The 23,142-nt window shown below is 37.1% G+C and overlaps 2 protein-coding genes across 2 annotated transcripts in view; both read left to right on the top strand.

Moving 5' to 3' along the window:
* SPAG16 (sperm associated antigen 16) overlaps positions 1–23,142 on the top strand; it is an 887,252-nt gene that overhangs the window by 441,954 nt on the left and 422,156 nt on the right. The window lies entirely within an intron of this gene.
* On the top strand, positions 19,580–21,978 carry LOC132495180 (52 kDa repressor of the inhibitor of the protein kinase-like). The gene is given in 3 exon segments (XM_060106878.1): positions 19,580–19,798; positions 19,885–21,546; positions 21,549–21,978. Coding segments are annotated over 3 exon segments (2,298 nt in total). The 3' UTR covers positions 21,966–21,978.

The following is a 23,142-nucleotide window of genomic DNA, read 5'->3' as shown; positions in this document are numbered from 1 at the left end:
GTCCCAGGATCCAGGGACAGCTTCCCTGGGAGAACGCACGGCCCGCCTCGGGCTGGTGCAACGTCACGCCGGCCTGTGCCGCTGCAGGCTCCACCCACACTCCGTGCCCCTCCCTGCCCCGCGGCCTGAGAGAGCCAGAGTCCCGGAAGCGGCTGCTCCTTTAACCCTGTCCTGTCTGAGCGAAGAACAGACGCCCTCCGGCGACCTACACAGAGAGGTGAGGCCAAATCCAAAGCTGAGACCCGGGAGCTGTGAGAACAAAGAAGAGAAAGGGAAATCTCTCCCAGCAGCCTCAGAAGCAGCGGATTAAAGCTCCACAATCAACTTGATTACCCTGCATCTGTGGAATACATGAATAGACAACACATCATCCCAAATTGAGGAGCCAGGAGTCAGTGCTGTGCCCATGAGGTGGGAGAGCCAACTTCAGGACACTGGTCCACAAGAGACCTCCCAGCTCCACATAATATCAAGCAGCGAAAATTTCCCAGAGATCTCCATCTCAACACCAGCACCCAGCTTCACTCAACGACCAGCAAGCTACAGTGCTGGACACCCTATGCCAAACAACTAGCAAGACAGGAACACAGCACCACCCATTAGCAGAGAGGCTGCCTAAAATCATAAAAAGTCCACAGGCACCCCAAAATACACCACCAGACGTGGACCTGTCCACCAGAAACACAAGATTCAGCCTCATCCACCAGAACACAGGCACTAGTCCCCTCCACTAGGAAGCCTACACAACCCACTGAACCAACCTTAGCCACTGGGGACAGACACCAAAAACAACAAGAACTACGAACCTGCAGCCTGCAAAAAGGAGACCCCAAACACAGTAACATAAGCAAAATGAGAAGACAGAAAAACACACAGCAGGAGAAGGAGCAAGACAAAAACCCACCAGACCTAACAAATGAAGAGGTAATAGGCAGTCTACCTGAAAAAGAATTCAGAATAATGATAGTAAAGATGATCCAAGATTCTATTTCCAAGATCCAAAATCTTGGAAATAGAAAAGACAAAATGTAAGAAACAGTCAACAAGGACCTAGAAGAACTAAAGATGAATCAAGCATCGATTAAAAACACAATACATGAAATAAAAAATACTCTAGATGGGATCAATAGCAGAATAACTGAGGCAGAAGAACGGATAAGTGAGGTGGAAGATAAAATAGTGGAAATAACTGCTGCAGAGCAAAATAAAGAAAAAAGAATGAAAAGAACAGAGGACAGTCACAGAGACCTCTGGGACAACATTAAATGCACCAACATTTGAATTATAGGGGTTAGAGAAGAAGAAGAGAAAAAGAAAGGGACTGAGAAAATATTTGAAGAGATTATAGTTGAAAACTTCCCTAATATGGGAAAGGAAATAGTTAATCAAGTCCAGGAGGCACAGAGAGTCCCATACAGAATAAATCCAAGGAGAAATATGCCAAGACACATATTAATCAAACTGTCAAAAATTAAACACAAAGAAATCATATTAAAAGCAGCAAGGGGGCTTCCCTGGTGGCACAGTGGTTGAGAGTCCGCCTGCCGATGCAGGGGACACGGGTTTGTGCCCTGGTCCCGGAAGATCCCACATGCCAAAGAGCGGCCGGGCCGTGAGCCATGGCCACTAAGCCTGCATGTCCACAGCCTGTGCTCTGCAAGGGGAGAGACCACAACAGTGAGAGGCCTGCATACTGAAGAAAAAAAAAAAAAAGCAACAAGGGAAAAACAACAAATAACACACAAGGGAATCCCCATCAGGTTAACAGCTGATCTCTCAGCAGAAACTCTACAAGCCAGAAGGCAGTGGCAGGACAAAATTAAAGTGATGAATTAGAAAAACCTGCAACCAAGACAACTCTACCCAGCAAGGATCTCATTCAGATATGATGGAGAAATTAAAACCTTTACAGACAAGCAAAAGCTGAGAGAGTTCAGCACCACCAAACCAGCTTTACAACAAATGCTAAAGGAACCTCTCTAGGCAAGAAACACAACAGAAGGAAAATACCTACAATAACGAACCCAAAACAATTAAGGAAATGGGAATAGGAACATACATATCAAAAATTACCTTAAATGTAAATGGACTAAATGCTCCCACCAAAAGACACAGAGTGGCTGAATGGATACAAAAACAAGACCCATATATATGCAGTCTACAAGAGACCCACTTCAGACCTAGAGACACATACAGATTGAAAGTAAGGGGATGGAAAAGGATATTCCATGCAAATGGCAATCAAAAGAAAGCTGGAGTACCAATTCTTATATCAGACAAAATAGACTTTAAAATAAAGACTATTAGAAGAGACAAAGAAGGACACTACATAATGATAAAGGGATTGATCCAAGAAGAAGATATAACAATTGTAAATATTTATGCACCCAAAATAGGAGCACCTCAATACATAAGGCAAATGCTAACAGCCATAAAAGGGGAAATCGACAGTAACACACTCATAGTAAGGGACTTTAACACCCCACTTTCACCAATGGACAGATCATCCAAAATGAAAATAAATAAGGAAACACAAGCTTTAAATGATACATTAAACAAGATGGACTTAATTGATATTTATAGGGCATTCCATCCAAAAACAACAGAATACACATTTTTCTCAAGTGCTCATGGAACATTCTCCAGGATAGATCATATCTTGGGTCACAAATCAAGCCTTGGTAAATTTAAGAAAATTGAAATTGTATCAAGTATCTTTTCCGACCACAATGCTATGAGACTAGACATCAATTACAGGAAAAGATCTGTAAAAAATACAAACACATGGAGGCTAAACAATACACTACTCAATAATGAAGTGATCACTGAAGAAATCAAAGAGGAAATAAAAAAATACCTAGAAACAAATGACAATGGAGAGACGACGACCCAAAACCTATGGGATGCAGGAAAAGCAGTTCTAAGGGGGAAGTTTATAGCAATACAATCCCACCCTAACAAACAGGAAACATCTCGAGTAAACAACCTGACCCTGCACCTAAAGCAATTAGAGAAAGAAGAAAAAAAAAACCCCCAAAGTGAGCAGAAGGAAAGAAATCATAAAGATCAGATCAGAAATAAATGAAAAAGAAATGAAGGAAACGATAGCAAAGATCAATAAATCTAAAAGCTGGTTCTTTGAGAAGATAAACAAAATTGATAAACCATTAGGCAGACTCATCAAGAAAAAAAGGGAGAAGACTCAAATCAATAGAATTAGAAATGAAAAAGGAGAAGTAACAACTGACACTGTAGAAGTACAAAAGATCATGAGAGATTACTACAAGCAACTCTATTCCAATAAAATGGACAACCTGGAAGAAATGGACAAATTCTTAGAAATGCACAACCTGCCAAGACTGAATCAGGAAGAAATAGAAAATATGAACAGACCAATCACAAGCACTGAAATTGAAACTGTGATTAAAAATCTTCCAACAAACAAAAACCCAGGACCAGATGGCTTCACAGGCAAATTCGATCAAACATTTAGAGAAGAGCTAACACCTATCCTTCTCAAACTCTTCCAAAATATAGCAGAGGGAGGAGCACTCCCAAACTCATTCTACAAGGCCACCATCACCTTGATACCAAAACCAGGCAAGGATGTCACAAAGAAAGAAAACTACAGGCCAATATCACTGATGAACATAGATGCAAAAATCCTTAACAAAATACTAACAAACAGAATCCAACAGCACATTAAAAGGATCATACACCATGATCAAGTGGGGTTTATTCCAGTAATGCAAGGATTCTTCAATATATGCAAATCAATCAATATGATACACCATATTAACAAATTGAAGGAGAAAAACCATATGATCATCTCAATAGAGGCAGAGAAAGCTTTCGACAAAATTCAATACCCATTTATGATTAAAACCCTGCAGAAAGTAGGCATAGAGGGAACTTTCCTCAACATAATAAAGGCCATATATGACAAACCCACAGCCAACATCGTCCTCAATGGTGAAAAACTGAAACCATTTCCACTAAGATCAGGAACAAGACAAGGCTGCCCACTCTCACCACTCTTATTCAACTTCGTTTTGGAAGTTTTAGCCACAGCAATCAGGGAAGAAAGGGAAATAAAAGGAATCCAAATTGGAAAAGAAGAAGTAAAGCTGTCACTGTTTGCAGATGACATGATACTATACATAGAGAATCCTAAAGATGCTACCAGAAAACTACTAGAGCTAATTAATGAATTTGGTAAAGTAGCAGGATACAAAATTAATGCACAGAAATCTCTGGCATTCCTGTACACTAATGATGAAAAATCTGAAAGTGAAATCAAGAAAACAATCCCATTTACCATTGCAGCAAAAAGAATAAAATATGTAGGAATAAACCTACCTAAGGAGACAAAAGACCTGTATGCAGAAAATTATAAGACACTGATGAAAGAAATTAAAGATGATACAAACAGATGGAGAGATATACCATGCTCCTGGATTGGAAGAATCAATATTGTGTAAATGACTCTACTACCCAAAGCAATCTACAAATTCAATGCAATCCCTATCAAACTACCACTGTCATATTTCACACAAGTGGAACAAAAAATTTCAAAATCAGTTTGGAAAAACAAAAGACCCCGAATAGCCAAAGCAATCTTGAGAACGAAAAATGGAGCTGGAGGAATCAGGCTCCCGGACTTCAGACTATACTACAAAGCTACAGTAATCAAGACAGTGTGGTACTGGCACAAAAACAGAAAGATAGATCAATGGAACAGGATAGAAAGCCCAGAGATAAACCCACGCACATATGGTCAACTTATCTTTGATAAAGGAGGCAGGAATGTACAGTGGAGAAAAGATAGCCTCTTCAATAAGTGGTGCTGGGAAAACTGGACAGGGACATGTAAAAGTATGAGATTAGATCATTCCCTAACACCATACACAAAAATAAGCTCAAAATGGATTAAAGACCTAAATGTAAGGCCAGAAACTATCAAACTCTTAGAGGAAAACATAGGCAGAACACTCTATGACATAAATCACAGAAAAATCCTTTTGGACCCACCTCCTAGAGAAATGGAAATAAAAAGAAAGATAAACAAATGGGACCTAATGAAACTTCAAAGGTTTTGCACAGCAAAGGAAACCATAAACAAGACCAAAAGACAACCCTCAGAATGGGAGAAAATATTTGCAAATGAAGCAACTGACTAAGGATTAATCTCCAAAATTTATAAGCAGTTCATGCAGCTCAATAACAAAAAAAAACAAACAACCCAATCCAAAAATGGGCAGAAGACTTAAATAGGCCTTTCTCCACAGAAGATATACAGACTGCCAACAAACACATGAAAGAATGCTCAACATCATTAATCATTAGAGAAATGCAAATCAAACTACAATGAGATATCATCTCGCACCAGTCAGAATGGCCATCATCAAGAAATCTAGAAACAATAAATGCTGGAGAGGGTGTGGAGAAAAGGGAACACTCTTGCACTGCTGGTGGGAATGTGAATTGGTACAGCCACTATGGAGAACAGTATGGAGGTTCCTTAAAAAACTACAAATAGAACTACCATATGACCCAGCAATCCCACTACTAGGCATATACCCTGAGAAAACCATAATTCAAAAAGACATGTACCAAAATGTTCATTGCAGCTCTATTCACAATAGCCCGGAGCTGGAAACAACCTAAGTGTCCATCATTGGATGAATGGATAAAGAAGATGTGGCACATATATACAATGGAATATTACTCAGCCATAAAAAGAAATGAAATTGAGCTATTTGTAATGAGGTGGATAGACCTAGAGTCTGTCATACAGAGTGAAGTTACTCAGAAAGAGAAAGACAAATACTGTATGCTAACACATATATATGGAATTTAAGAAAAAAAAATGTCATGAAGAACCTAGGGGTAAAACAGGAATAAAGACCCAGACCTACTTGAGAATGGACTTGAGGATATGGGGATGGGGAAGGGTAAGCTGTGACAAAGCGAAAGAGAGGCATGGACATATATACACTACCAAACGTAAGGTAGATTGATAGTGGGAAGCAGCCGCATAGCACAGGGAGATCAGCTCCGTGCTTTGTGACCACCTGGAGTGGTGGGATAGGGAGGGTGGTAGGGAGGGAGATGCAAGAGGGAAGGGATGGGGGAACAGATGTATATGTATGACTGATTCACTTTGTTATAAAGCAGAAACTAATAAAAATAAAAATAAATAAAATATTTGCCATCATACTAATGTTATAGTTGCTATTTTAAGACATCATGATCTAATTTATGGATCATGACAAAAACTGCCTTACTTTTATGCCTTCCTCCCTTAAGTCCATATTGTCCAGCCCTGACTGATTTGTTATCCTAAAACACTGCTATCTATCGTGTTATATTCCAGTGCAACTACTCTGTCACTGTCTGTTATTTCTGGCAAAAAAAAAAAAAAAAAAGAGAGAAAAGATGATTCTCTTCAGAATAACAGTTAAGGACCTCCATAATTTGACTCAGATAAATTTTCTGATCCTGGCACACCCCTTTTCTCCAACACAGTGCTTAGTCCTGGCCAAAGTACCTAAGAAACTGGATACAAAATACTTAATCCAGCTCTTGGACTTTATTTTGACTTTTTACCCTGTTCCTTACTCACTTTGGATGCTCCACCTTCTCATTTGTCCATCCAGAGCCTTCCCCATTTTGAAGTCCAGGCTCATCTCACACCTTCTACAAAGCAGAAGGTTCAGTATGCTTTGGACAGACCAGTATTCAGTGATTTCTCTTTCTGTTCAATTTCCATTAAATATTACTATTTTAGTTATGTTTCTATCACATTTTACCATTTACCATAAAGGAATATTTTATTTGTCCTTTATCATCTCCATACTTCAAAGGTTTGAAAAACTAAATGATAAAAAAACACAGAAACTATATATATATATATATATATATATATATACACACACATGAGCAAAGAATAGTTTTCCTTGTAAAAATTAACTGATAATTCATGACTGTGAATACATACTCTTGAACAACATAGTATTAAAATGGTATTGACATGCTGTAACAGTTAGTTGATATGATTTAAGGAAAAGAAGACATTGGAGAAGCTCAGAGATAGTGAAGATTCATATGAATCAAACAGCATCTCTCCTCTTTTGCTGGTTAAAAATAACAAAATCTGGAATATTGTACATGGCAAAAAAAATTCATTAGCTGCCGTTGAAAAATAAAATGTTTGTAACTTCTTGACATAAACTTTAGAAAAGTGTAGCTAAAGAAAGAAAGGAAGAGATTGTGTAGGAACATTTGAAGTCTCCAGTGCTTGCCTCAATCCTACCCACATTAGTAGGAAAGGTAAATTAGAATGTATTAAGACTTCTCAACAATAATGCACAATTTGGAGATATGAAAATTAAAGGAGACTCTAGGCAGCTAGGAAAAAATAATAGAAAAGCTGTAAGGGCAGAAGTAACTTTCTACCACCATAGGTTTTCTTTAAGTGAAGGAGAAACAACTAGAAGCTACTCATCTTCCAGGGCCTCATACAAATTAGTAGAAAGAGTCTGGGTCATGCTATCCCATAGGGAAAACAGTACTCTAGATTAAAGAGAATAAATGATTATAAGAAACATTTTTTAAAATCAGAAACAAAAGAGCAGTTCCCAAACTGCTCCTCAAATGAAAACTCACATGATCCAGTTAAGTTGACCACCTCCACACACAAGTATGCAGACACAAACACACAGATTTTTGTGGTATACCAGTGAAAAATATAAAATCCTTAGCTCTTAAACTCTAGATTGGAAGAGAAGACAAACAGAGCTCAAATAAATAGGCAAGGGAGTAAAGGGGAATTCACTCTCACCGTATCAAAGCAAAGTAACTTATAAGAAAACATACACAGCTAAAAATAAATTTTAACATTTCAAGAGAGTGACAATATAAAAATGAATTATATTCCAAGAAAGCTTGCAATAATCACTAACTACAGAGAAAATAGGAAAGAAATTTTAAAAGTTGGGGAAACAATAACAGATGTGGAGGACATAAACAAATGTCACAACATAAGTATAATTTGTGTCACTGACATGAAAGAGAAAGCATATTCATAGATATAAAAAATATTTCTTACTGTTGAGTTTGAAGGTTTCTTTGTATATTTTCAGTAGCAGTCCTTTAACAAATGTGTCTTTTGCAAATATTTCTCCTACTCTGTGGATTCTCTTGACATTGTCTTTCACAAGGCAGAAGTTTTTAATTAAAAAAAAATATATAGCTTACCTATTATTTCTCTCATGGATCATTTCTTTGGTATTGTAAAAAGGCATCACTATGACCAAGGTCATCTAAATTTCCTCCTATGTTACCTTATAGGAGTTTTATAGTTTTACATTTTATATTTAGGTCTATAGTCCATTTTGAGCTAACTTTTGTGAAGGATGTAAGATCTGTGTCTAGATTCATTTTTTGGTATGTAGATGTCCAGTTGTTTGAACTCTGTTTGTTGAAGAGACTATCTTTGTTCCATTGTATTGTCCTTGCTCCTTTGTCAAAGAGAAGTTAACTGTATTTATGGGGGTCTATTTCTGGGCCTTCTCTTCTGTTCCATTGCTTTATTTGTCTATTCTTTCACCAATATCACACTTCCTTGATTACTATAGCTTTAGTGTAAGTCTTGAAGTCAAGTAGTGTCAGTCTTTCAACTATGTTCTTCTGCTCCAATATTGTGTTGGCTCTTCTGAGACATTTGCCTCTCCATATACTTTAGAATCAGCTTGTCAATATCCACAAAATAATTTCCTGGGATATTGATTGTGATTGCATTGAATCTACAGATAAGTTAGGAAGAACTGACATCTTGACAATATTCAGTCATCCTTTCTTTAAACATGGAACATTTCTCCATTCATTTAGTTCTTTGATTTCATTCATCAGAACTTTGTAGTTTTCCTTGTATAGATCTTGTACACATTTTGTTAGATTGATACCTTAGTATTTCATTTTTTGGGGGGTGACCAGTATATTTTTAAATCATGTTTTCTTCAGAGTATTTCTGAATTTTGACATACTATCATTAACTTTTAGATTGTTATTTTTCTTTCTAGTTTAATTTTTATTTTTGTAAATATAATTTTACATATACAAAAATATAAATTAAAAAGCATAAAACAATTTTACTTATGACTCTTTATGATATTAGTGGGCCATCAGTAAGACTTTCAAATAGTGCCAATATAAATAAACATTTTAAATCTATGGGAACTTTGAATAGGAACTAAAATAAAGAAGCTTGTCATTGTATGTATATGTCCCCAAATGTGTCAATTCTCTTATTAGCCAGAGAATAGTATAATATTTCAGTAATATTTTACAGTATTCCAAGTACTTTTGTCATTGTGATGTTTGGGGACACCAAGCATATCATCCAGGTATACAGATCTATAGGTAGAGTCATTCTGGGATGATCTGACCTAAACTGACACAAGTCCAGTGTGCAGTTGATCTGTAGGAGTAACTAAAATTTATATTCTTCTAGTTATTTTTTTAATTTATTTTATTCAAGTATAGTTGATTTACAATGTGTTAATTTCTGCTGTACAGCAAAGTGATTCAGATATATGTATCTTCTTTTTCATATTATTTTCCCTTATAGTTTATCACAAGTTATTGAATATAGTCTCCTATGCTCTACAGTAGGACCTTGTTGTTTATCCATTCTATATATAATAGTTTTCAATCCCAAACTCCCAATCCATCTCTCACCATACCCCCCACCCACCTTGGCAACCATAGTCTGTTCTCTATGTTGGTGAGTCTGTTTCATAGATAAGTTCATTTGTGTCACATTTTAGATTCCACATGTAAGTGATATCATATGGTATTTGTCTTTCTCTTTCTGACTTACTTCACTTATTATGATAATCTCTAGCTCCATCCATGTTGCTACAAATGGCATTATTTCATTCTTTTTTATGGCTGAGTAATATTCCCTTGTATATATATATAACACATCTTCTTTATCCATTCATCTGTGGATGGACATTTAGGTTGTTTCAGTGTCTTGGCTATTATGAATAGTGCTTCTATGAACAGAGGGGTGCATGCATCTTTTTGAATTATAGTTTTGTCTGGATATATGCCCAGGAGTTGGATTGCTGGGCCATATGGCAACTCCATTTTTAGTTTTTTGAGGAACCTCCGTACTGTTTTCCATAGTGGCTGCACATATTCTTCTACTTTAGATGAAACATGTTTAGAATTCCTTAATTGTTATTTAAAGAAAATAAAGTAATTAAAAATAATACAGCTCTGTATAATTTGGTATAATGAATAGTACATTATTAACAATGAAGCATGTTTGGCTATGCTTTACAGCCAAATTTGAATACCAGTATCCCCACAGTAACTGCACAATAATAATAATAATAATAATAATCATGTACCATTTGACTCTGATGCTGCTTCTTCTGCCCACTCTGTTTCCACAGTCTTTACTTTGGATCTTGTGTTAGTTTGCCAAACTTCCTCATCACTTTCTCTCCCCAATTATTTTATATCTAATACTTTGTTGTTTTTTTGAATATCTTTAAAAATATGAGTTTCCTTTTTTTTTGTTTCTACATCCACATGCATTTCCCTAAGCTTTCAGCATTATATCAATACTATTTTATTTTCTAGAGATTTCACCCTCCAAGAGCCATGCTGTCTGTTGTTAGTCTCAGGCTACAGCTTGTGCTTAGCTCTAGTGGGTCACTGCCAGTCAGAGCTCATTGCACATGGTGCTTATACATATATGATGGATGATGAGCATCTAATTTCTAATTCCAGCTTCTGCTGTAGCTAACTGTTCCATAGCCAGTAATTTAGTCCTTACATGAAGTGATGGCACAGTAGGAGTTCACATTTATTCTGTGCACAAAACCTCATCTTATCTGCAAGAAAAAGCTGACTTCCTGGGAGATAGCAAGAAGATCCTTCTAAAAAACAATGCCTTTCCTTCCCCTGATTTACTTTTTATTATTATTATTATTTCTTTAAATCAGTGTGACCCATGCAAGTGACAACTCCTTAAAGAGTATTATACAGAGATACACAAAGTTTACTTCTTAGTGCCCACAACTACTTTGTGGGTTATATTTTGGCAAACATCCTTAGTTTAATCCATACTAGGGAGTCACAGTAGAAAGGTATTATTTCTTCCTTTTACAGATGAGAATACTAGTCTCCAGAAAGACTGTTTATTTCATAAGCAACTCGGCTTTTAAATGGCAAAGATGTGATTAGAATATAAGAGTCTAACTTCTGCTAATATTCTAGTTCAACCTATTTCCAGAACACTCAAGAGCTATTGAGTATGAAATTTAATACACCTAAAGGATTTTTTTACTTATAAAATTTGAGGTGCAGAATTCACAGAGAAAATAAACTAATATGTATCCTGCTTATTGTTAATTCCTTGGTAAATGGTACAGCCCTGGCGAAGAATATCTGATCTGTGAAGGCTTGGCAGATTCAGGTGAAATTTGTGCTGTTTTTCCAGTGTTTATGAGAAATGTGATGGAAAATTTCCTGAGATCATATTTATGTTCCCTTATCCACACCACTGATTTTATGGTGGAACAGATGACACTCCCAGAAAGATCAGCAAAACATTTTGGGGATTATGAGATCTTTGACTGGAAATTAGAGAACTTGGGGATACATGTGCTGTTACAGTTACTTCTTTCCCTTATCACACTTGCAGGGATGGAGGGACAAGATTGGTGAACAGCCTGCTTTGTACATGATTTAAGTTAATAGAGTTTGGATTTCTGAAAAGTGGTTTTACAAACCGAAATGCTCAATTGGGTTCCCAGGTAGAAATGCAGTATAGCTCAGAATATTAGAAACAGGTTTGTTTATCCTGAAACAAACTGATATTATCAAGAGAACTTCAACCTCAATATGAGCCTGGTTATTTAAAAAAAAAAAAAGCAAACATCTGTCATGGAAATAAAAATAGCAACTTGTATGTGAAACATGAGAAGTAATAAAATAATAAGACTATCTAATGCCTCAGCGAATGGGAAATAAGCAAAGTGAACCACATATTTTAATTATGTGGAAATATATATGATCTTAAATTTATTACCAAGATTTAAAGAGATAGGATGCAAGATTGGAATAGAATAATGGAAATACATTCTTTATTCAATAGAAATAGACCAATTTGAGTCAAGGTAGAGTAGCTGTACAGCTTCTTATCCCTGTGTACCTCTAAAGTGGAAGAGGCATGGAGAAGAATATTTGGGTGATAAAGAAGGTGAATAGCATGTCATCCTAGGGCATGATAGATTTCGTCCTCTACTCTGAAAGCTATTGAGTAAAAGTGAAATTATTTGAATTCTGAATGATGCCAAGGATTATTACTAACTTTCATAAGGGGTGGGGGGAAGAAGACTTTTTAACAGAGCTGCTCAAGACCAAATAATCTGAGTTTCCTGTTACCAGAAGTTTTAAATAGAGGCTGGGCAAAAAAATAATATAAAATTAATAGAAATAATTAAAATGAGGGATGTGTGAGTGGATTAGATGGATTTAAGGAGTCTTCCAGCCTGGAGATTCTAGAATTCCATGATACATGAATTCACTTTCATCAAGCTAGTTTTGACTATATCTTAATTGTCCCTATAATACTGCTAATTATGGAAAACATCTTATTTTGTACCAGAAACAAAGGCACTGCTTCTTCTGGAACAACAGAAATATCCTGCTCATTTGTATTCATTGTAAGGATTTCAGCAAGTGTGGCTTTGGCAGATGTGGATCATGAGAAAACCTTATTCCAAGGTTGAATGTTCCTTCCCAGAAATGCGAGGAAAATCGTTTTCTAATTGTACTTTCCAAACTGGATGTGGAGAATAATTATTTCAAAAATATTATTTCAGTTAGAATTTTCACATGTCTGTGGAAAGCAATCCTCTTTACTACATTTCTTATCTTATTGCAGCTTTGTGCAACAACTCTTGGTGCCAAAGCAGAAGCTGCTAAGAAAGTATTTCATTCTATATTTAGTCATTTGCTTCAGGTGATGAAATACGTGTACTGCCTCTGTTGACCTTGAATATTTTCGCCAGATTAGTCCTCCAAAGACTTGAACTCAGCATCACACCTGCATATTTTCGTTACCATGTATTCCTGAAAGTCAGAGAAGAGTCCATTGAAAAATTCTGCATTTCAGGATTTTTACTGACTCAGATCAGAGGTCAAAAGAAGGTAAGGTAATGAAGCAGCATCATCACAGAGGGGCTTTCCACTGGAAAAATGGCATATCCTCATTATTACAGTTTAGACTTGGAACAATCTTTTAGCTAAGTGGACAACACAAGTGTTAGACTGAGACTTTATCTTGAGAATCATTTACCAGAATGTGGGAATGACTATAATTATACAAAGCATAGATCTCAAAATAATTAAGTTCTATAATCAAGTGCCAGCCTCTATGGGAAATCACTATCAATTCTCTAACATCTTTTCTGCTCTTCCCCCAGCAATCTGGTTTTTGTCATGCTCCCAGAGTTATCATCTTAAACTTGTTATCTGACTGCTTTTCCAACTCCGCTTAAAACCCTTTCATTTCTCCTCATAGCCTACAGATGAAAACTCTTTAAGGATGTAGGAAGGATCTTTTGTTATATGACCATTTTTTATCTATTTAGACAATTTTTTCCATTACTCTTCTCTTCCTGAAAGCAAAATACTTAACAATCTCTGAATATCCCACAGTTTACACATGCTGAACACTCATTCTTTTTTCTTTCCTATTTTCACCTTGTGGACACCTGCTTATACATATAGATACTGTTCAAATGTTTGCCTTTTTAAAGACTTCATGACCATCTCCCAAGTAGAAAACTGATTACACCCTTCTCTGTCCTCTGTCACTGTATTCTGTATATTATATATTAAATTATTTATGAAAATATTATAATTGGTTATATATTTGTGTAAGCTGTTAGACCATGAGGTCCTTGAAGGCAAAGTTTATTTCAATTATCTTTAGATCCCCAGTGCATAGTACATTTTGAGATTTTTGCATTATATTTCATATCATGCATTTTCAAAAGGAATGTAGAAAAATTGCAACCATAAGAAGATTATGTTTTTGAGAGATAATTAGGGTGAAGGATAATTTAGAATAGGTAAAATAACATGAAGCCAGGAGTCAAGTTAATACATAAAATGCATGTACTCTTCCTTAAATCCTTTCTATTAAAGGTTTAGGCTATATGGACATTCATTCCTTAATAAAAGCCATAATATAATGTTCTTTTCTTTAATTGCTAAAGGAGGGCTTCAACTTTTTGGGCCTAAGTATTTTAACAGTCAACAGAAATTAGACCTAGTTGGCCATGGAATTTTCATTGTCAATAAGAGAAATCCCCTCAAGCTGTTCAGCAGCAATGCAATGGCTCCTGCTATTAAGGCCTGAATGACATTTCAACACTGGGTCCATATTAAGAGTATATGATACTCTAGTGTAATATATAATCTATTGAACAATAGCCTCAACAATAACCTTTCGATAATACAAATTTTCATAGTGCTGTGCCTTTTAACTTTCCTTACTCTCGTGCAGTAGACCAAAACCACAGACAACTCAGTAAAAGCAATTCTGTGGTGGTGAAGGGGAAGAGGAGAAAGTGATCTCTGAATATACAAACTTCTAACTCTTGCAATTTAATCCAAGAAACAATGTAAAGAATTTGAGAAATATGTGTACTTTATATCCTTCATATCCTTTGTATCCTTGGTAAATAGAGGATCCTCAGAAGTAATTGAATAAATTAACGAACTTAAAAAAAACACAATAATCTAATTATAGCATAGAACTGGTTGAAAGAGACCCAAGTACTAGAGAATTTGGGTTGTAGAAATTTCCTCATATGTAAGCAGACTCAGTGATGTGCAAGGTCACATTTGAATATAGAGAAGGACTGCTATACGTGGCCAAAGAAAAAAAATACTTCATAAAGAGTTGCTTCTCTGTCCTATGGACCATGTGAACACTGGGCCAAAAATAGACAAAATATTTGGAAATACAGAGGTCTTGACTCTGGTGATATGAGAAAGAGGCCTGGTTCCTGGTCTGAATGAAAATGAAGCATCTCCTGGAACTTTGGGAGAAGAGGGGCAGTAGCTGGGTCTTCACATTCTAGGCTCAGAGAGATGGTAATTTAAATAAAATTTTTAATTTTAATCCCACCATTGCAAGATGTTAGGATTGAGGCTATTAGTAAATATAATTGTCCCTCTGTATCTACTGGGGGATTGGTTACAGGACTCCCACAGATACCAAAATCTGTAGATGCTCAAGTCTCTAATATAAAAAGGCACAGTATTTACATATAACCTATGAACATCTTCCTATATTCTTTAAATCATATCTAGATTACTTATAATACCTAATACAATGTAAATGCTATGTAAATAGTTGCCAACATGCAGCAAATTCAAGTTTTGCTTTTTGGAACTTTCTGGAGTGTTTTTTTTTTCAAATATTTTGGATCCACAGTTGTTGGAATCTGTGTGGAACCCACAAATACAGAGGGCCAACTGTAATATGTTTCTGTAAGAACTAGAGTCAGACAGGATGTGGAATCCAACTTAAAAGCATTCATTATCTGTGAATATATTAAACAACACAGAACGAGGTAAAGCAGAGGCCCACGAAACTGTGAGGGCTTTAAGAGAACAAATAATAGACAAAAGAAATCAGCAAAATACACAGTAAGTTAATAGTAAGTTCTACTGAAAACAAGACAAAACAAAATAGGAAAGAAGCCTAGTATCAGAGGTGAGATTGCATTTTATTTTATTTTATTTATTTTATTTTTTATTTTTTCTGAGGCACATGGGCCCCTCACTGCCGCGGCCTCTCCCGCCACGGAGCACAGGCTCCGGACGCGCAGGTCCAGCGGCCACGGCTCATGAGCCCAGCCGCTCTGCAGCACGCGGGATCCCCCCGGACCGGGGCACGAACCCGTGTCCCCCGCATCAGCAGGCGGACCCCCAACCGCTGCGCCACCAGGGAAGCCTGAGGTTGCATTTTAGATAGGCCTCCTTGATGTGTCTTTCTGCAAAGTCCTGAAGATGGGGAAGGAACCTAGTCATTGGTTTTCTGAGAAAGAACATTCCCAGAAGAAAAAACAGTGGGTGCAAAGTCTTTGTGTAGCTAGAGTAGAGAGGGAGGAGGAGAGTGTTATGAGAAAAAATTAGTGGTAACTAGGCATGTGATGGGTGGATCGCGTAGGGCCTTATTTTGTAGTTAGGATTTTGGCTTTACTCTGGGTGATGAGGAGCCATTGGAGGGTTTGAGCAGAGGAGCAGCATGAACAGGATCCTTTAGGCTTCTGTACTGAAAAAAAAGATTGTAGAGGGACGAGGGCAGAAGCAGTTAGGAGGCTACTGGTGTAATTCAGACCTAATGCTTAGAATTTGTTACACTACCATGACTCTTTATTAAATCCCTGTTGTGATGATCCAAAGACTCAAAGACTCTTTGACTTTTCACTAGAAATAGAAAATATATCATTTCGGCAACTAAAAGTGAGCTAATTACTTATTCACTGAATTTATTTATGTCCTGCATCTTTCCAAAGAAGGTATAAGGTGGGTGGGGGAAATGCTATTTTCCTGAGGCTGTATGATAATGTTTTCAACATGGTCTGAAATTTTATATATAATAACTCAGGCAAAATTCAGAAGGAAATAATTTATTATGCCATGAAATAAAGCTTCTTTGAGAAAATAAATACCCAAATAAGATATCCCGTGGTAAAATGGGGCATTAGGATCCATTTGCCTACGTTGTTCTTTGTATTTATAAACCTCAAGAATTATCCACTAAAAACAGGGATTCAGCGACATTGTCATATTCGTGATTGTGTTTCATTCACTGAGTCATTTGTTCAGCAGCTATTTATTGACAGTCCCTACATGCTAAGCAGAAAGCTAGGCATTGGGGATATGGTAGAGAGTAGAAAATAGTTCCTGCCCTCATACCTGTTACATTCTATTGGCAGAGAGAGACAATAAATGAAATAAGTGATATATAGCTTAATAGATGGTGATAAGTGCTATAGAGAAATAAACAGTGAAGGGGAAAAAGGAGAAGCAAAAAACTGAGATGATACAGTATTTTCAGTGGAATTGTCAGAGATGTCCTCCATGATAAGGTGAAATTAAAGAAAAGGTTTTTAACTGAAGTCATGGACCAACCCATGGGAATATCCAAGGGGGGTGGCATCCTAGCTTCAGAGGAAGTGTGTGCAGAGGGGAGCATGGTTGGTGTGTTTGAAAAGCATGGAGGGATGCTGGACTGAGTTGTCTGGTAGTGACTGGAGCATGTGACCAACTGTGAAATGGATGAATGAGTCTCCTGTGTCTTGAAATCTCTTAGCACTTAGGCTAAATTCCAAATACCCACATCACTGTTGCCAATAAGGCCCTGAGTGGCCTGGATCCTCCTACTTCTCAAGTCTCCATTTCTACATCTTCACTACCCCCTCCCATCCATTCCACTCCCCAACTCCTCTACCTCCCGCCTCCCCCACCTCCCCCCACACTGACCTTTCAGCTTCTTGAACAAGTCATGCCCTTCTCAGGGCCTGTACCCTGTACTTTGTATTCTGTTCTACCTAGAACATTGGACCAAAAGAAAGGAAAAAAAAAGAAAGAAAATATCAAATGTGGAGGTCTTGAGGTAGTTGAAAAAATTTAGATTTAATACCCTGAAAATAATTTTTTCTAGACAAAACCTAAGGTATGCATAGAAACTTAATTTAAAAAAGAATGAGAGGGCTTCCCTGGTGGCACAGTGGTTGAGAGTCTGCCTGCCGATGCAGGGGACACGGGTTCGTGCCCCGGTCCGGGAAGATCCCACATGCCGCGGAGCGGCTGGGCCTGTGATCCATGGCTGCTGAGCCTGTGTGTCTGGAGCCTGTGCTCCACAACGGGAGAGGCCACAACGGTGAGAGGCCCGCGTGCCGCAAAAAAAAAAAAAAAAAAAAAAAAAGAATGAGACATTTAATTACCCAAGGTTATGTTTTTCACAAATATGTCATATACATACACCTATTTGAATGACAACTGGAGAATACTCAGAGAAGCATGTTGGATGCAATAAGAAAACTACATAATAAAATATATAATTCACCAAATTTAAATTGATACTTGAAAGTTTGAAGGCATTCTGGGGGCATCTCTGTCTTATTTCCAAGATGACACCATTATTCATAATCTTCACATAAAGTTTCATAAACTAACCTACCAATTTCTATTCTTCTGCTTCTACAACCTAAAACAATAACGTACATACAAAGGATAAAACAGAATAAAAATAACTAGTAACATGTTAGTAGTTTCATAATTCTCTATTTTTCTTTCCTCTGTACCAAGATGTCTTGCTATATGTAAACTTGTTCATACAGCCCTAAATGATATAGGCTATGTTTCTATTAACACAGATATATTTCCATTGAACTCTCTCCTTCCTTATTATGTATATCATTCATGCATTTATTATGTATATCATTCGTGCATTTATTATTACTGATAAATAGTATATCTTATAAATGCTGTATGACAGTTACAGGGGAGTCTACTTGCCAGCATCTTGCCTTTCCTGTGTAAACCACGGTTGAGCTGAGAATCCCATTGAAGTTTCTCAGTTGACAGAGGTGAACCTGGAGCTCCAAGCAATCTACCCTCCCAAGAAAGGACAGTAGTTTTGCATCCAGCCAGGGAAAGCCTATTCTTTCCTGAATGTTCAATCCTGCCTCTCTGATTCTGCTGGAGTCTGTAATATCTGCATATAATGCTGTCTTCTGTGTTTGCTTTGTTTGTGATTCTTGGTTGATTCCAGTTTCCTACACAAAAAAGAGTGTATCACTTGGGAGTGAAGGCAATAACATTTGGACATGGGCACCCTTTACTTCAGAAAACCAACCAAGACCATTCTCTGTGTGGACTTGTACTTAAATCTTACTTTCCTCTTTCACAGTGCCCTCAACACCCAGCCCTAATGCAGCCAAGCAGCTCTGTATCGAAGACTAAGTAAGGGTTTAAAGTAACTTGTATGAAAGCATTAAGCCCTTTTAACTTTTTGTTTAAAGTTTGGGGGACTCTCACAAACGGGACAGTAAAAATGTATCTCAAATGTGACAATGTTTTTCAAGTAATCTAAATTCTAAATGTGAGCTTTCCGAATGTCATCATTTTATGAGCTCAGTGAAACCAAAATTAGATCTTTTACCTATACAAACACAGAGGAAGAAAATAGTTTATTTAGATTTTGGTTGTATGTTATTCTGCTACATAAAATAATACATGCGTATTCTGTGGTAATTGAGAACACTGTGACTGATAGTCCTTTTACAAATTCACATAGTCCTGTTGAGTAGATAGACACAGGTAGATGAGACTACAATATAATGGTAGTAATTGGATCTCATTCCACTATTTATGGAAATGTGAGTAAACAATTTCACATAAAAACTGAACTAGAGCTCCCCGGCCCGGACGGGCGGGCGGGCTGCCCTGAGGAGGCGGACAGACGACGATGCCGAACTTCTGCGTGGTCCCCAACTGCACGCGGAAGAGCACGCAGTCAGACCTGGCCTTTTTCATGTTCCCGCGGGATCCAGCCAGATGCCAGAAGTGGGTGGAGAATTGTAGGAGAGCAGACTTAGAAGATAAAACACCTGATCAACTAAATAAACATTATCGATTGTGTGCCAAACACTTTGAGACTTCTATGATCTGTAGAACTATACATTTTGCGGAGGCATCAGAAAACTAAAGAATGATTGGGTTATTTTATTTCTCAAAATTAATTGAAGCAGATACTTGTGAAGTCATTGGGAGAGTCCTTATAGGACAGTTCTTCGAGATAATGCAATACCAACAATATTTGATCTTACCAGCCATTTGAATAATCCACACAGTAGACACAGAAAACGAATAAAAGAATTGAGTGAAGATGAAATCAGGACACTGAAACAGAAAAAAATTGATGAAACTTCTGAACAGGACCCAAAACATAAGGAAATAAACAACAGCAATGCTCAGAACCCCAGTGCAGAAAAAGGGGGTGAAGAGCAGGATGAAGACATTTTACCTTTAACCCTTGAAGAGAAGGAAAACAAAGAATACTTAAAATCTTTATTTGAAATTTTGATTCTTATGGGAAAACAGAACATACCTCTGGATGGACATGAAGCTGATGAAATCCCAGAAGGTCTCTTTACTCCTGATAACTTTCAAGCACTGCTGGAGTGCCGGATCAATTCTGGTGAAGAGGTTCTGAGAAAGCGCTTTGAGAAAACAGCAGTTAACGCATTGTTCTGTTCAAAAACACAGCAGAAACAGATGCTAGAGATCTGTGAGAGCTGCATTCGGGAAGAAACTCTCAGCGAAGTGAGAGACTCTCACTTCTTTTCCATCGTCACCGACGATGTGGTGGACATAGCAGGGGAAGAGCACCTGCCTGTGTTGGTGAGGTTTGCTGACGAAGCTCACAACCTGAGAGAGGAATTTGTGGGCTTCCTGCCTTAGGAAGCTGATGCAGAGATTTTGGCTGTGAAATTTCACACTACGATAACTGAGAAGTGGGGATTAAACATGGAGTACTGTCGTGGCCAGGCTTACATTGTGTCCAGTGGATTTTCTTCCAAAATGAAAGTTGTTGCTTCTAGACTTTTAGAGAAATATCCCCAAGCTATCTACACACTCTGCTCTTCCTGTGCCTTAAATATGTGGTTGGCAAAATCAGTGCCTGTTATGGGAGTATCTGTCACGTTAGGAACAATTGAGGAAGTTTGTTCTTTTTTCCATCGATCGCCACAACTGCTTTTAGAACTTGACAATGTAATTTCTGTCCTATTTCAGAACAATGAAGAAAGGGGCAAAGAACTGAAGGAAATTTGCCATTCTCAGTGGGCAGGCAGGCATGATGCTGTTGAAATCTTAGTGGACCTCCTACAAGCACTTGTTTTATGTTTAGATGGTATAAATAGTGACACAAATGTTAGATGGAATGACTGTATAGTTGGCCGAGCATTTGTACTCTGTAGTGCAGTAACAGATTTTGATTTCATCGTTACCATTGTTGTTCTTAAAAATGTTCTATCTTTTACAAGAGCCTTTGGGAAAAATCTTCAGGGGCAAACTTCTGATGTCTTCTTTGCAGCCAGTAGTTTGACTGCAGTGCTGCATTCACTAAATGAAGTGATGGAAAATATCGAAGTTTATCATGAATTTTGGTTTGAGGAAGCCACAAATTTGGCAGCCAAACTTGATATTCAGATGAAACTCCCAGGGAAATTTAGCAGAGCTCAGCACAGTAACCTGGAATCTCAGCTAACCTCTGAGAGTTACTATAAAGAGACTCTAAGTGTTCCAACAGTGTAACACATTATTCAGGAACTGAAAGATATATTCTCAGAACAACACCTCAAAGCTCTTAAATGCTTATCTCTGGTACCCTCTGTCATGGGACAGCTTAAATTCAATACATCAGAGGAGCATATCATGCTGACATGTACAGAAGTGATTTACCTAATCCTGACATACTCTCTGCTGAGCTGCATTGTTGGAGAATCAAGTGGAAACACAGAGGGAAAGATATAGAACTTCCATCCACTATTTATGAAGCCCTTCATCTGCCAGACATCAAGTTTTTTCCTAATGTTTATGCATTGCTGAAGGTCCTGTGTATTCTTCCTGTGATGAAGGTTGAGAATGAATGCTATGAAAATGGATGAAAGCGTCTCAAAGCATACCTGAGGAACACTTTGACAGACCAAAGGTCAAGTAACTTGGCTTTGCTTAACATAAATTTTGATATAAAACACGATTTGGATTTAATGGTGGATACATATATCAAACTCTATACAAGTAAGTCAGAGCTTCCTACAGATAATTCAGAAACCATTGAAAATACCTAAGAGACTTTTAAAATAGGCTTTCTCTTATATTTGATATTTGAAAAAATCTGTAGGAAATTTGAAAATATGTTACAGAAAATTTGTAAGGTGTACGTAGGCTACTTAATCACTGAATATCTTGACCTGTAGGCCTCCCATTGAGTACATTAGTCATTGATAATCTGCCTGTTTAAATGGCCTGTTTGAAGTCCCATGCTTTGGAGACCTAACTGTTCTTCCAGAAGATAGCATTGAAAGTACCATGTTACACTCTGTGTGATCTCTGCTAATGGCACTTTGAAATTGTATTAGTTAAGTCATTTTAGATATAACATTTGTCACTGTGGATCCAATTGTCAGGTACCTAGTTATCAGTTCTTTGAAGAAATAAATTTTGAGGAGGTATGGGAGGAAGGAATACATTATATAAAACATTACAATGAAGCTCATGACTGACCTTTGAATAGTAGAAATTTAAGTATGCTATTAAAAATCTGTAAGGGACCGTTAAAATGATCAGACTGTAAGAGAAACGTGTGAGCTCACCACACAAGGATTTCAGTGTAGATTTTGTCTTTATCAAATGAAGTTGAAGGAACAAGTTATAGTTAAAGTTTGAATGGAAGAGCCTGCCATTGTTGTTCCACATCTGATTGTTGCTGTTTACATTCCTTTATTGAGCCTACATCTTCATAAGCTTTTTGACAGGTATATGTTGAACACTACTGTTTCATGGTCAGGACAGGATCAGAGACCATGGATACTGACAACTGATTTGTCTGTTTTCTTCTGTCTTTTTCCATGACTCTATCTACTGCCTCATCTTCATTTACAAGCAAAACCTAGAAAACCTACAAAAATAAGTGTTTTGTGGTTTATCTAGGAATAATATAGAAAATATTGCTGTTATTTTTGGTGAAGAAAATCAATTTTGTATAGTTTATTTCAACCTAAATAAAATGTGAATTTTGTTTTAAAAAAAAACTGAACTAGAGATCACAAGAGCATCTTTTTAAAAAAATAATCGCAAGTTTGAGTGATACCTGGAATTAAAAATGTGCTGTTATAAAAGTTCTTTGATTTGATCTTCAGAACAACACTTTAAATTATACTGAGCAGAACATATCATCCATATTTTCAAATAAAGACAATGAATTTCACAAGTGTTAAATGTAAATGTGAAATGGCCTGTCCAAGG

The sequence above is a fragment of the Mesoplodon densirostris genome, chromosome 8 (genome assembly GCF_025265405.1).
Source record: "Mesoplodon densirostris isolate mMesDen1 chromosome 8, mMesDen1 primary haplotype, whole genome shotgun sequence".
Lineage (NCBI taxonomy): Eukaryota > Metazoa > Chordata > Mammalia > Artiodactyla > Ziphiidae > Mesoplodon > Mesoplodon densirostris.
The sequence above is the reverse complement of the archived record's forward strand: the minus strand, read 5'-3'. Positions and strand labels throughout refer to the sequence as shown.